We start from the raw sequence: 15,306 nt of genomic DNA on the forward strand, positions 1-15,306 counted from the left end.
GCGAAATGGAACCAATGGAATTGTCGCAAATCTGTAAACCACGCCCATATGGTACTCCAGGCTCCTTCAAATGCTCAAAGTTTACCAGTCTCCAATAATTGTGATCTATATCAATTTAAAAACCACCTCTCCTTTTCCATCAGGGCCTCCAAGTGTCCAACAAGCAGAAGATCTCGCCGTGGGACGTGTTCGAGGGCCTCAAGCACTCTGCCCCTCTCTCTTGGGGCTGGTTCGGGACGGTGCGCGTGGACCGTAAGGTGACCAAGTTCGAGGAGCAGCAGCGCTTCCTCCTCTACCACACCCACCTGAAGCCCAAGCCGCGCAGCTACTACCTGGAACCCCTCCCCCTGCCCCCTGAGGAGGAGGAGCCGCCCACACCCGTGCCCCAGGAGCTCGAGAAGAAGATGGTGGAGGCGTTGAAGCCGGAGAAGAGCGTCCCTGCGGTGTCGTCCGACGTGACCAAGAAGAAGCCCAAGAAGAAGAAGACACCATCCACCAGCAAAACTGAGGTGAGGGGGGAGACACTGGAACAGGTCCTGTCCAGGAATAACTACTAGCTAGGCCCTGTTAGGGCTGTGGCGGTCATGAAATTTCCATAGCGGGTGATTGTCAAGCAAATAACTGTCGGTCTCACAGTAATTGACTATTAATTAACAAACACATTTAGCATCTCCTGGCTTCCACACTGATGCAGACCTTTGGAACATCTACGTATTTAAAAAGTTTAATAAATCCATATATTTTAGACGGGTCTAAAGAAGCATGATTTGAAGAAAATGTACTCTATTTCAGAAGAACAGAATAGCATACTCTGAGTTGTCCTTATGTTAGGTCCTGATCTGGCTATGCCAAATGGCTGTGGGCTACACAAGTTAATTTAGCAGGCAAGATTTGCTTAGAATTCTGTGGCATTATTTTATATTATTTTACATTATGAAAAATACAATTGAACAAAGCTGAATAAAATAGAAAGGATATTTTGTCCAAACAATTTGAGTACGCACATGCTGCTATTCTGTGTTGAGCGGTTAAACAAAGAAATTCTTAATTTAGAGTTATTAATGTAACTTTAGTTATTTTACAAACGTTGGGCTTTATGTTTAGATTTTTAATACATTGTAATGCTGTGTGATGCGAATCCAATGATGATTTGAAAAAGTTGCTTGAAAGGCATGAACTCTGCTTTGTTTTTTGCTCAGGCTGTACACTTCATCAGTATCTCATTCACAATTTGACAAGCACTTGATAATGCCTAGAATTTCACGGCGACATCCCCTTTGTGTGGCAGTAAAGCACCCTAAAAAAATCCATGCCTTTTGTTGCCGGAGTGCTGCGTTGTGCCCTTCTCCCTGAGTGCTGCTAGCTCCAAAACACCTCACTCACATGGCTCTCCATCACGTGATTGGGTCTTTCTCACAGGCTACAAGTGAAGACAGACACTTCAGGGATGCAACTGCGCGCGTCCTTATCCAATTCCAAGGTGCATATTGAAGATATTGGAAGAACTGTCCACATTTAATTTTCGTCAGCCAACTAGATGAGTAGGCCTAACAAACAGCAAAAGCCTAGTATAAGTGCTGCAATGCGCACACGGCAGTAGGATATAAGCGCGAATGTTCCTTTATTTGATTTTATTTCACCTTTATTTAACCTCTACTTCATCACCATCCCTGATCCGGGAGCATCCTCATCAGTAAAAAGCTGACTAGTATAGCCTAGCATAGCGCCACAAGTAAATACTAGCATATAAATATCATGAAATCACAAGTCCAATACAGCAAATGAAAGATACACATCTTGTGAATCCAGCCATCATTTCCGATTTTTAAAATGTTTTACAGCGAAAACACTGTATTTCTAATAGCTAACCACAATAGCAAAAGACTCAACTGCATATTTTCACAATTTTTTTGCCGCATAGGTAGCTATCACAAAACCGACCAAATGGAGATATAATTAGTCGCTAACCAAGAAACAACTTCATCAGATGACAGTCTTATAACATGTTATACAATAAATCTATGTTTTGTTCGAAAATGTGCATATTTGAGGTATAAATCATAGTTTTACATTGCAGCTACAATCACAAATAGCACCGAAGGAGCCAGAATAATTACAGAGAGCAACGTGAAATACCTAAATACTCATCATAAAACATTTATGAAAAATACATGGTGTACAGCAAATGAAAGATAAACATCTTGTGAATCCAGCCAATATTTCAGATTTTAAGTGTTTTACAGCGAAAACACAATATAGCATTATATTAGCTTACCACAATAGTCAAACACACAACCGCATTTATTCACCGCATGGATAGCATTCGCAAAAACCAGCAAAAGATATAAAATGAATCACTAACCTTGACCAACTTCATCAGATGACAGTCTTTTATAACATCATGTTACACAATACACTTATGTTTTGTTCGAAAATGTGCATATTTTGAGCTGCAAACCGTGGTTATACGTTGTGAATATGTAGCATCGATTCACCAAATTATCCGGAGATATTTTGGACAGTCACCTAATCTGACCAAAGAACTCATCGTAAACTTTACTAAAAAAATACATGTTGGACAGCAAATGAAAGATACACTAGTTCTTAATGCAATCGCCGTGTTAGATTTTTTTAAATAACTTTACCATAACAAACCGCTTACGTTATAGCGAGACAGCGCCCGCAAAAAGGAAGGAAAATAGGACTAAACATTTTCCACAGAAATACGAAATAACATCATAAATGGTTCTTACTTTTGCTGAGCTTCCATCAGAATCTTGTACAAGGAGTCCTTTGTCCAGAATAAATCGTTGTTTGGTTTTAGAATGTCCTCTTCTCCTGTCGAATTAGCAACCTTAGCTAGCCAAGTGGCGCGAAGATGTCCATCTTCACCTAACGCAGAGAACGGAAAACTCCGAAACTCCCAATAAACGTTGAATAATCTGATAAAACTATATTGAAAAAACATACTTTACGATGACATTATCACATGTATCAAATAAAATCAAAGCCGGAGATATTAGACGTCTATACCGAACGCTTTTCAGAAGCCAATGCTGATGTCCTTCCCGCGCCTTGGTAGACAAAGGAAATTGTGGTCACGTCATTCCAAGAGCTCTTGTTCGACCTCAGATCAAGCTAGACACCCCATTCCACCTCCCACTGCCTGTTGACATCTAGTGGAAGGCGTATGAAGTGCATGCATATCCATAGATTTCAAGCAATTGAATAGGAAGGCCCTGGAACAGAGCCTCGATTTCAGATTTTTCACTTCCTGTCAGGGAGTTTGCTGCAAAATGAGTTCTGTTTTACTCACAGATATAATTCAAACGGTTTTAGAAACTTGAGAGTGTTTTCTATCCAATAGTAATAATAATATGCATATTGTACGATCTAGAATAGAGTACAAGGCAGTTTAATTCGGGCACGATTTTTTACAAAGTGGAAACAGCGCCCCCATATTGACAAGAAGTTAACTAGCTAAGTCAGTTCTAAGAACAAATTCTTATTTACAATGATGGCCTAGGAACAGTGGGTTAACTGCCTTGTTCAGGGGCAGAACGACAAATTTTTACCTTGTCAGTTCGGGGATTCGATTCAGCAACCTTTCGGTTACTGGACTACCTCTCTAACCACTAGGCTACCTGCCGCCCCTTTAACGGGAAAGCATCATTATCAAAAGTGACCGCAAATGCGATTTTCCATGTAATGCTTTTATTATAAAGGTGCATTTTTATGGTCAAAATTGGGGAAGATAAAATTAAAACTTCGGAGCTGCTTTTGTATGCTAGTTGGGCTCTACACCCCTTGTAAAGTGGATTAATGTGCTTCATTTTATGAAGTTATTTGGCCACTTTGGTAGTGATACAAACCTTATCAAAACATATAGGCCTATGGGCTTGGCTACATGATGTGTGTGAGTGTGATTCTTACCCTGTGCATCATTCACAAGTGATAATGAGCAGATAAATGAGCAGATGATGATGTGCAAGTAAATATACGTGTGTGCAAAAGAGCAGAAAAGTAAATAAAATATAAACAGTATGGGGATGAGCTAGGTAGATTGGGTAGGCTATTTACAGATGGACTAAGTACAGCTCTAGCGATCGGTTAGCTGCTCAGATAGTTGATGTTTAAAGTAGGTGAGGGAAATAAAAAATCTCCAACTTCAGCGATTTTTGCAATTCGTTCCAGTCACTGGCAGCAGAGAACTGGAAGGAAAGGCGGCCAAATGAGGTGTTGGCTTTGGGGATGATCAGTGAGATACACCTGCTGGAACGTGTGCTACGGGTGGGTGTTGTTATCGTGACCAGTGAACTGAGATAAGGCGGAGCTTTACCTAGCATAGACTTATAGATGACCTGGAGCCAGTGGGTCTGGCGACGAGTATGTAGCGAGGGCCAGCCGACTAGAGCATACAGGTCGCAGTGGTGGGTGGTATAAGGTGATTTGGTAACAAAACGGATGGCACTGTGATAGACTGCATCCAGTTTGCTGAGTAGAGTGTTGGAAGCTATTTTGTAGATGACATCGCCGAAGTCGAGGATCGGTAGGATAGTCAGTTTTACTAGGGTAAGTTTGGCGGCGTGAGTGAAGGAGGCTTTGTTGCGAAATAGAAAGCCGGTTCTAGATTTGATTTTGTATTGGAGATGTTTAATATGAGTCTGTAAACTCTCCTTCCAGTCTAGCCAGACACCTAGGTATTTATGGCTGGATTCACAACGAGTGTAGCTTTAATTTGGTATCTTACATGTGTGATTTAATGAAAGTTTGATTTTATTTAATTTTTTTTAAATTTGGCGCTCTACATTTTCCCTGGCTATTGGCCAAGTGGGACGCTACCGTCCCACATATCCCAGAGAGGTTAATATTATGGTTCTGTTAGGATGGAATGGAAAATATGGTGCTGTACAACGTGGCGGTCGGTAGTAGGCTACAGCATAAGAGGATTGGAGGATTCTAAATTGTTTGCCTTCATTAGACAACTTTGTTCCAATATTTCTGTAAATCAGTGATATTTATTCCCATAGTAATTTGTTATGGATCCATAACTAAATTAACACCAGCATTTTTACAGAGTATTTTCATAATTATTTTATTAACGAAAGCATAAAGATGCTTGATGAAGAAATACATACAGTATATCCTTTTACATTTGGATAAAGCATTTAAAGCAATTTGAAGATATAAGCCATCTGCATTTGTTCATTAGGCTCTTGTGCAGTCTGACAAGTAAACATAGCCTCCAGTACATACTGTAGTAAAGCTGGGAAAGTGTCTAATTCCTTACATAAGGGAGAGCAGGCCATGTCCAGACTTTCTCGGTGACCTCAAGTACTCATTAACTATGTCTTTAATGCTTTTTCGGGTTGCATCAGTCATGGACAGAAACTTCTGAGACACAGTATTAATGATCAACACCCGGAGATTCACTGGTAAGCCACATTTGCCTCGGGATCCATCCCAGTTTGTATTCTGTGCCCACTCGTGGTATCTCTCTTTGGTTACACATCCTTGGAATAGCAGAACAGCATAACGGTCCGGGCGGCCCTTGCTGTGCCTGTTGAGCAGTTGGTCAAGTTATGTTGTCAGAAGAGGAATGGAAATGTCAGGGTGAACCGACGACCTGATGACTCTGCCTGTCGGAGGTGGAGTTTCAGAGCTCACAGGTGTGCCTGGCATGGATTGTGGCTCCATCGCATTCCTCGCCCTTTTCAACGTGTCATTCTCCACCTGACTCTCCGCCAATGCCGCCTGACTCTCCACTAATGAGGAGTGACTCTCCGCCAATATCGCCTGGCTCTGGACCAATGCATCAGCTGTCACCCGTATCTCTGCCCTCAGAGAATGTTTCGCTTTCTGATGGTTTGCCTTCAATGACTCGATCTCGGTCTTCAGTTTGAATCGCATCCATGAGCACCTTCATCAGATGAGCAGAATGGTACCGCCCTGAGCCCCCATCGATTACAGTGGCCTATGATGTCTCAGAGCAAATAGCCCGGATTGTTACTCCCATCTCGTTCCTCGCCCTCTTCCACGTGTCATTCTCCGCCTGAGTGGCTTGCTTGTGGGTGTGCTGGCAGGATATGGCAGCACCTTCGGTTGTGCGTCAAGAATTCAGCATAGCAAGTTTGTATGAAGGTCTGGTTATTCACAGGCAAATAGTAAAATGCTCTAAACCACTCTGGTGACAAACAAACTTTTCTGCCCTGTTTTCAATCGTCCGCATGGCTGGGAGAACCTCCTCATATTCATGCAGATAATGGGAGTTAGATATGCATAGTAGGTGTAGTGTACTGTTTTTTTTCTGTATATATGAATACAAATCAGCCTTTACTTAAATCATGTTTCTAGTCTATTGCATAGTTACAAGGTGTAATCTTTGATGTCCCAGGAGCAGGAGTGGTAAACACTGTTGAAGTGTATAATTGTAATACATACATGCAGACACAGCATCATTCCAATAATGGGGTTTGATACACCTGATATTGGATATGACTGAAAAAAACTTGCTAAATAGCGATTTTTGTAAATTAACTTCATGACGAAAAAATATGCACAATCGTTTGTCTCTACATTAACTAACATATTCCTCTCGATTGTATTTTTTTTTTTTGACTCGTTATGACGTTATAATTACTTACATTTGCTTCCACCATAATGTTTTTGTCAGACATTTTTTCTGAAGAAAGTCACCGGCGATGTGTGGCATAATGTCAAATTCGTCATTGGAACCACTCGATATGATTGGTCATATAATAACCTTGGGACCCAAATTCATATTGAGTGCTCGAACTATCCCCTGCGGTGGTCTGGAGTGATGAAGCCGTGACGCTGGGTACCTCAGTCCCGCGGCGTAAAGTCACAACTTTTAAAGGAGGAACCACTGTATAAGGGACCATTATCATGCACCTGTCTCATACATAATCTACAGTACTCATTCAAGGGTTGTAATTTATTTGGACTATTTTCTACATTGTAGAATAATAGTGAATACATCAACACTATGAAATAAAATATATTGAATCATGTAGTAACCAAAAAAGTGTTAAACAAATCAACATATATTTTTAGATTCTTCAAGGTAGCCACCATTTGCCTTGATGACAGCTTTGCACACTGTTGGCATTCTATCAACCAACTTCACCTGGAATGTTTTCCAACAATGTTGGAGTTCCCACATGCTGAGCACTTGTTCGCTGCTTTTCGTTCACTCTGCGGTCCAACTCATCCCAAACCATCTCAATTGGGTTAAGGTCGGGTGATTGTGGAGGCCAGGTCATCTGATCCAGCACACCTTCATTCTCCTTCTTGGTCAAATAGCCCTTACACAGCCTGGTGGTGTGTTGAGTCATTGTCCTGTTGAAAAACAAATGATAGTCCCACTAAGCGCAAACCAGATGGAATGGCGTATCGTTGCGCAATGCTGTGGTAGCGATGCTGGTTAAGTGTGCCTTGATTTCTAAATAAATCCGGGTCACCAGCAAAGCACCATCACACCACCTCCTTCATGCTTCACGGTGGGATCCACACATGCGGAGATCATCCATTCACCTACTTTGCGTCTCACAAAGAGACGGCGGTTGGAACCAAAAATCTCATTTGGACTCATCAGACCAAAGGACGGATTTCCACCAGTCTAATGTCCATTTCTCGTGTTTCTTGGCCCAAGCAAGTCTTCTTATTGGTGTCCTTTAGTAGTGGTTTCTTTGCAACAATTTCACCATGAAGGCCCGATTCAAGCAGTCTCATCTGAACAGTTGATGTCTGTTACTTGAACTCTATGAAGCACTTATTTGGGCTGTCATTTCTGAAGCTGGTAACTCTAATGAACTTATCCTCTGCAGCAGAGGTAACTCTGGGTTTTCCTATCCTGTGGTGGTCCTCATGAGAGACAGTTTCATCATAGTGCTTGATGGTTTTTGCGACTGCACTTGAATAAACTTTGAAAGTTCTTGAAATGTTCTGTATTGACTGACCTTCGTGTCTTTAAAGTAGTGATGGACTGTCGTTTCTCTTTGCTTATTTGAGCTGTTTTTTCCATAATATGGACTTGTTCTTTTACAAAATAGAGCTATCTTCTGTTTTACAACCCCTACCTTGTCACAACACAACTGATTGGCTCAAACACATTAAGGAAAGAAATTCCACAAATGAACTTTTCACAAGGCACACCTGTTAATTGAAATGCATTCCAGGTGACTACCTCATGAAGCTAGTTGAGAGAATGGCAAGAGTGTTTAAAGCTGTCATCAAGGCAAAGGGTGGCTACTTTAAAGAATCTCAAATATAAAATATATTTTGATATAACACTTTTTTGGTGACTATATGATTCCATATATTTTTTCATAGTTGTGATGTCTTCACCATTATTCTACAATTTAGAAAATAGTTTAAAAAAAATAAAGAAAACCCTTGAATGATTAGGTGTATCCAATATTTTGACTGGTACTGTATGCACTTAAATAGAGAATAGAGGATGCTTTTCCCGGGGTTCATTTTCATGCCAGCCAGGTAGGCTATACTCCTGTTGTAAAGATAAGCAATATGCTTAGTATTAGAAAAGTTGAAAAATAATTATAGTAGGCCAAGTCTATAGAAAGCTAATGGGATCCTTCACTTTAAGAGGCCATCACTCTGTTTTCTCTGGCAATTGCATAGCCTATTGAAATGTTGCGCAACATGAGCTCATGGGCGCTCATGAAGTGTTTGATTAGATTTTGCGGAGTGCGGAGTACCAGGCAGTTGCAAATTTGGTTGGCTACTAATTACCATCAGCAGCATCAGAGCTTGGAGAAGCCTAATTACCGTGACTAAGCGGTCATGTGGAATTTGACTGCCTTCATGACTCGTGACCGTCGGTGTGGTCACCGCAACATCCCTAGGCCCTGTACCCTTGGCATTTGTGTAGACTGTAAAGAATGGAATAGGTATAAAGAATATTGCGCAAATTCCACCTAGCCTATCAGAAGGCAAGATGGAGTTACAACCATATTGCTTATACCTGTCCAATCCCTTCAGATCTAGGGGATAGGTATTTTTGGGTCAGGCTAGTTATGGTAGAAATATAAAAGTAGTCATAGATTTAAGGACTCTGAAATCACTGAGCACTCATGAGTGTCATCTTGAGGGATTTGAAGGACAACAATGTATGCCTTGTGTAATAATATTAATTCTAAAAGTACAAAAGCTGGATGATATTGTTGTTGCACATATTACCATTATACAGTATATGTGTAGTGTGTCTCGTAGAAGGTGTTTGTCTTCTCTCTCCAGGACTATGTGACCCGTACCCAGGGTGGAGTGCAGTATGGGACGGGTTTGCCCCCAGAGATCCTCATGGGCCAGCAAACTCACCCCTACAACAGGTTAGGCGACAGCCAGCAGGCCATGGGCATGTATGCCCAGAACCAGCCTCTGCCTCCAGGTCAGTGCCAACATTATCATTGTCTAAGACCAGGGTTCTGATTTATGAGGAGTTTAGCCTTTTAAATCATAATGAAAACAGTTACTGATCCTAGGCCAGCACTCTACTCTGATATTGATGAATATGGGCCCTGTTTTAGTTATTACTAGTTAGTTTTTACAATATCATGAAAAAACACTCTGGAACCTGTATTCCTCTCATGACCGTTTAAGTGAGGCGTGTTTAGCTTTTGATCATCACCAACCCTGGTCAATCGACACCATGTTTTGTTACAGCCCAGCACTAAAACACACGATTCTGCTTATCAACCTAAATCTTCAAGACCTTGATTAGCTGAAACAGATTTTAATGCTGGGGTGGAACAACCCCTTAGCTCCCTCCAAGGCTGTTGAAGCGTTTTGTCATTTTGACTTAAATTCTCATCCTTTTCCCCTTCAGGGGGCCCTGGTTTGGACACCCCGTACCGACCAGCCCGGAACCCTCAGATGGGCAAGATGATGCCCACGCGGCCCAACTACCCGGGCGTGATGCCAGGTGGCATGCCAGGCATGATGGGCATGGAAAAGCAGTACCCTATGGGCTATAAGCCCCAGCCCAACATACCGCAGGGCCAGATCCTGCGCCAGCATCTGCAGGTCAGACTGGTGAGTCTGCAGTGACTAGACTCCATTGGAATGGGACACCTGTGAGTACAGAGGTTATTCTCGACTGGACCTACCTCAGTGTAGTATTGAGGGGTTTGCTAGATGTGTTATTAACATGCTCACAGAATAGGATCTTGAACCTGGCTTTCACTGTACGCATGTTGATACATTTGCACAACTGAATGCGTTCAACCTCAAATGTGTCTTCCGCATTTAACCCAACCCTTCTGAATCAGAGAGGTGCAGGGGGCTGCCTTAATTGACATCCACTGCATCGGTGCCCGGAGAGAAGTTGTTGTTGGGGGTTCGAACCAGCGACTTTTCGGTTACTGGCCCAACACTCTTAACCTCTAAGCTACCTGCCGCCGTGAAGAAAAAAAATAAAAAGTTGAACTTCAGTTGTAGAAAGCAGCACATTGCTTTTTAAGAACGTTGGAAGATGAACGTTGTCTCTTGCCGTTTTCAGAACCAGAGTATTATTGGACAACAGATGCGACAGATGACGCCCAACCAACAATACGGCTCCATGCAGCCAACTCAGGCAAGTCTTTCAGATGAGACACTTTTGCCAAAATGTCATGTAATTTCTTTCCAGGTGTACCTGTAAAATCTGTTTTCTTATCCTTCTATTTCCTTCACCACTGAATTTGACCCTATGCATAAACTAGTGTCCTCTATTCCTTCTATCTCCTCCCTGCATATTTGTCCTATTATTTTAATTAACATTCTGATTTCTATCTCTCCATGTACAGAACATCTCCCAGGGCTATACCACGTACGGCTCCCACATGGGGATGCAGCCGCATCCCTCCCAGGTGGGTGGTATAGTCCCTCCGTCGTACGGGAACCAGGGTTTCCAGGGAAGCCACCCGGGGGCCAGCCTGGGCGTGGTGGACTCTCTGAGGCAGATGGTACAGAGGCCCAGCGGCTACGTTCACCAGCAGGCACCGGGCTACTCGCACACCATGCAAAACACACAGAGGTGGGCAGGAGGGAAGAGTTGAAGAGTGGTGGGGGTTTGGACAATACACTGTACTGCACTCCAATAGCACAGGGATGTCTGCTGTCCATTATCAAGGATATTTTGGCTACTTTTGGCTCATATTGTGTAGGGCTTGTCACAGCTCAAAACATGAACCAGAGCAAACTCTTTGGTCCTGGGGTGGCAGGCAGAGTAGCGATTAAGTGTAGGGCCAGTAACCGAAAGGTTGCTGGTTCGAACCCCCGAGCCGACTAGGTGAAAAATCTGTCTGTGCCCTTGAGCAAAGCACTTAATCATAATTGCTCCTATAAGTCGCTCTGGATAAGAGCATCAGCTAAATGACTAAAATGTCAATGTAAAAACCTGCTGTATTTAAAATATTGTGTGCTATAGCTTGGAAAATGTGTAAATGTGACTTTAAATGACAACATAATGATATTTGTTTCCAACATTAGGGCTGTTTTCATAAAGAAGTTGAATACGTTTCGTGTTTTGTTTCCTTGCCAAGATACTAACAAGTATCACAATACTGGTATCGTCCCTCCGCTAATATTGTGTTCATGGAGTGCCTATTTTCACTCCTTTTTCTTGCACATATCAAGACTTTGTCACATTTAGCATCACTGCCTAGTATCTGGATACAGCGTTATCAAAGTCAATCCCACCCATAAACTGCACTCTGATTTCCTTCGACGTGAATGCAAACATTTGACAGTGTAGTCGCAGAACACTTTTTCGTTTCATGCTGTAGCACTGTAGTGGGCAACGGTGACCTTATTCAAGACAGTGGTGTATTTGTGAAACATTTGATGATGTACTGGTCCTCTGAACGTGAATCTCTTCCACCATCTCCAGGTTTCCCCACCAGTCCATCCATCAGGCTCCCGTCATGCAGGGCCTGAGCCACATGGGTGCGCAGGGGGTCCACCCGGGAATGAGACCAAACCAGATGCTTGCTGAGCAGCAGCAGGCCCAGCAGCAACAAGCACAGCAGCAACAGCAGCAGTACCTCAGACAGCAGGCACTCCGAGTATGCTTTGTCTATTTATTAGGTCTTCTTCTAGCAATATCTAACACTACAGACCAACATGGAACAGTGTATTGATTATATTTTAACTACACATGTACTGCTATTGCCACTCAATGCGCTCTAGATCTAAACAGTCACTTCCACAATTATTCAATGCTCTACCTGATGGTCTAGCACAGGGGCCACATTGGGATTTCGAAATTCAACTGAGTGCCGCACATATCTATTTTTGTTTAATTATTTTCAGCGGGCCAGAAAAAAGAGAAGTTAACCCAAAATAATCAACCCAATTAACATCCTGTAGGCCGGATTGAATGGGATCGCGGGACCCACGGGCCGTAGTTTGCCCACCCGGGCTCTAGCATGACATATACTGAGTGTAAGAATTCCTGTATAGTTGTACTATGGTGTAACCCTGCTCTGTTTCTGTATTTGTCCCGGTCTCCTATAGGCCCAGCAGCAGGCTCAGCAGCAAGCTCAACAACAACAACAGGTTCAACAACAGCAAGTTCAACAACAACATCAGGTCCAGCCCCAACAAGTTCAGCAACAACAACAACAACAACAACAACAACAACAACAACAACAACAGCAGCAAGTAGCGTCAGCACCGCCCTCCGGTGCCCAGGCTCAGAACCAGGCCCTGGGCATGCAGCCCATGCCCCCACAGCAACCCATGGTACGTCCAACTTAGAGGATACAGTCAAATTGCCACGGGGCAGTTCCAAAAAGACGGATCAAGTTAGCCAGCTAACTGTCCCAAAAATTCGGAATTATTTTTATATTTTCGAGAAATATAGATTTGAAATTAGCATGGTATAATTGACTTGACAACCACCAAACACATTCAAGTTTAGCTTTCAAAATGAACCATAAACCATAACCATAACTTAATGATCCTGCTTGCTGGAACACCCCACAAGTACAAAATAAAACCCCAGCCCTACTACACTTAGATCTATTTCCAATTATCACTCCAATTATCACTCACAGTTTAAGGTTAGCACACACTGCTTTTGTCCAGCCTGGTTCAGGCAAAGCATGGCTACTATGCCCCTCTGGGTTGGCACTAGCCATGTTATCGGATAGAGGTTGGGGTCGGCACGATAGATTGAAAATAGATTTTATTCATAGTGTACAAAGCATTAGGAACACCTTTCTAATGTTGTTGCACCCCCCCCCCTCAGAACAGCCTCAATTCGTTGGGGCATGGGTGTTGAAAGCGTTCCACAGGGATGCTGGTTCACGTTTACTCCAATGCTTCTCACATTTATCAAGTTGTCTGGATGTCTTTTGAGTGGTGGACCACTCCTGGTGCACACAGAAAACTGTTGAACGTTAAAAAAAAACATTAGCATTGCAATTCTTGACAAACCAGTGCGCCTGGCACCTACTACCATACCCCGTTCAAAGGGACTTAAATATTTTGTCTTACCCATTAACCTTCTAAATGGCACACATACACAATGCATGTCTCAAGGTTTAAAAATCGTTCTTTAATTTGTCTCCTCCCCTTCATCCACACTGATTGAAGTGGATATAACAAGTGACATCAATAAGGCATAGCTTTCAACTGGATTCACCTGGTCAGTCTGTCATGGAAAGAGCAGGTGTTCTTAATGTTTTGTATACTCAGTGTAGGTAGCGATAAAGTGACAAGGCAACATAATGAATAATAAACAGTAACAGAAGCATATGTGATGAGTCAAAAGAGATCAGTGCAAAAAAGGATCAATGCACTCTCACTCAGTGTGTGTAAGGATAATATGCGTATAAGTAATATGAAGGAAACTAAGATACTAAGGAGGGCTACAGGGAGCTACTGCCTCATTGCCAGTTGTGGCCTTCTCACAGAGAATTGATATCAGAGATGCACTAGTACAGGACTCTCAGGCCATAGCCAGACTAAGAATAAGGAATTTTATTGCATACATTGTCTGTTTTTGTCTTTCAAAAGTTTAACTCGAGTCAACTATTTTTGGGACGAGTTGCATACGCACAAAGGCCCACATATTGTGCGTTTTTTGACGGGCAATCATCTTGTCAACGACAGACTCCCATTGAAAACAAGTTATGGTATGTCTGTACGTTCAACGACCGAAATGTAATATTGTTTGTGTGTTTGTCTCAGTTCCCACGACAGGGGATGCAGCAGACTCAGATGCAGCAGACTCAACAGCAGCAGCAGACTGCAGCACTGGTCAGGCAGCTCCAACAACAACTCTCAAGTAAGAAAGACACTCATGTCAATGTACTTTAGTGAGATCTGTTACAGCCTTGTATTAACCCCAGGGTTAGGGAGGTACTACCTGGATTTGTCCAATAAGAAGTGCACATTTAAAATGTTTTCTGTGCCCTAATGAAACCGCTGATGTTGTCAACAGTTCTATCTTATGTTGCGTATTGTGCTTTGTATTCTAAATGTGACATCTTTTCACAATTTCCAGTCATTTTAGGTGTTTTGATAACAAGTGCTTTTCTTTTCCCCAGATACACAACCTGGACAGAACACCAACTCATATTACTGATAGTGCTTGTTGTATATTAGTGTGTGTGGAAGGATAGGGATACCCTGTGTATGGGAGTGTTCCCAGCCAGCCCATAGATTGGCAGATGTGTCCAATGCCCAGCAGGCCCCTGTTTTAGAGGTGTAGGCTCTTAGGAGGGAAATGCTGCTATTGGCCAAGAAGGACGACGAGACGGATGAACCCACAACTCAACCACAGAGGCCCAACATGCCCTTCGAAAACCTTCTCAACTTCAGTCATTGTAATTTCTGAAAATCCAAGGAGGGATTGTGCTGTGAAATATTATGATCCTAAAGAATAATGGAAGAGTCTATGTAAAAAAAAGTACAAGAAATTATAAGAATGCGATTTTTTTATTTTATTTCAGTTTGTCAAATTTTTCAGTTTAGTGTGTTTCTCATTAAAATATCATGTCAGTTTTTGTCTTGTATTAGTGTCTGGTGCAGTCTTTTCATCTTGATGAAGATGTCTGATAAGGGTCAATGTGACAATCAGGTTGTTAATAATCAGGATATTATTCATGATATTGAAAGGCAATGAGTCATTATTATCCACTATTGATTGTCCTTGGTATCTTTATTTTTTATTTAATCAGGGTTCTGGGATGTCATGGAATTGTATTATATGCATTCCAGAGGGAAAGTAATAGAGGAATTGATGCAATCATGGTCAATCATATAATTTTGTATGGATGG

General features: G+C 42.3%; 1 protein-coding gene across 1 annotated transcript in view; it reads left to right on the plus strand.

Moving 5' to 3' along the window:
• Positions 1-15,041, plus strand: part of LOC120062214 (mediator of RNA polymerase II transcription subunit 12-like) — a 91,504-nt gene extending 76,463 nt beyond the window's left edge. Inside the window, exons 36-44 of the mRNA XM_039012015.1 lie at positions 144-509; positions 9,277-9,427; positions 9,866-10,071; positions 10,538-10,612; positions 10,824-11,053; positions 11,909-12,083; positions 12,535-12,762; positions 14,215-14,311; positions 14,574-15,041. Of these exons, the coding sequence (XP_038867943.1) occupies positions 144-509; positions 9,277-9,427; positions 9,866-10,071; positions 10,538-10,612; positions 10,824-11,053; positions 11,909-12,083; positions 12,535-12,762; positions 14,215-14,311; positions 14,574-14,611 (1,566 nt within the window). The 3' untranslated portion in view covers positions 14,612-15,041. The remainder of the gene's footprint in view (positions 1-143; positions 510-9,276; positions 9,428-9,865; positions 10,072-10,537; positions 10,613-10,823; positions 11,054-11,908; positions 12,084-12,534; positions 12,763-14,214; positions 14,312-14,573) is intronic.
• Positions 15,042-15,306: the final 265 nt, after the last annotated feature.

The sequence above is a fragment of the Salvelinus namaycush genome, chromosome 17 (assembly GCF_016432855.1).
Source record: "Salvelinus namaycush isolate Seneca chromosome 17, SaNama_1.0, whole genome shotgun sequence".
NCBI classification, from domain to species: domain Eukaryota; kingdom Metazoa; phylum Chordata; class Actinopteri; order Salmoniformes; family Salmonidae; genus Salvelinus; species Salvelinus namaycush.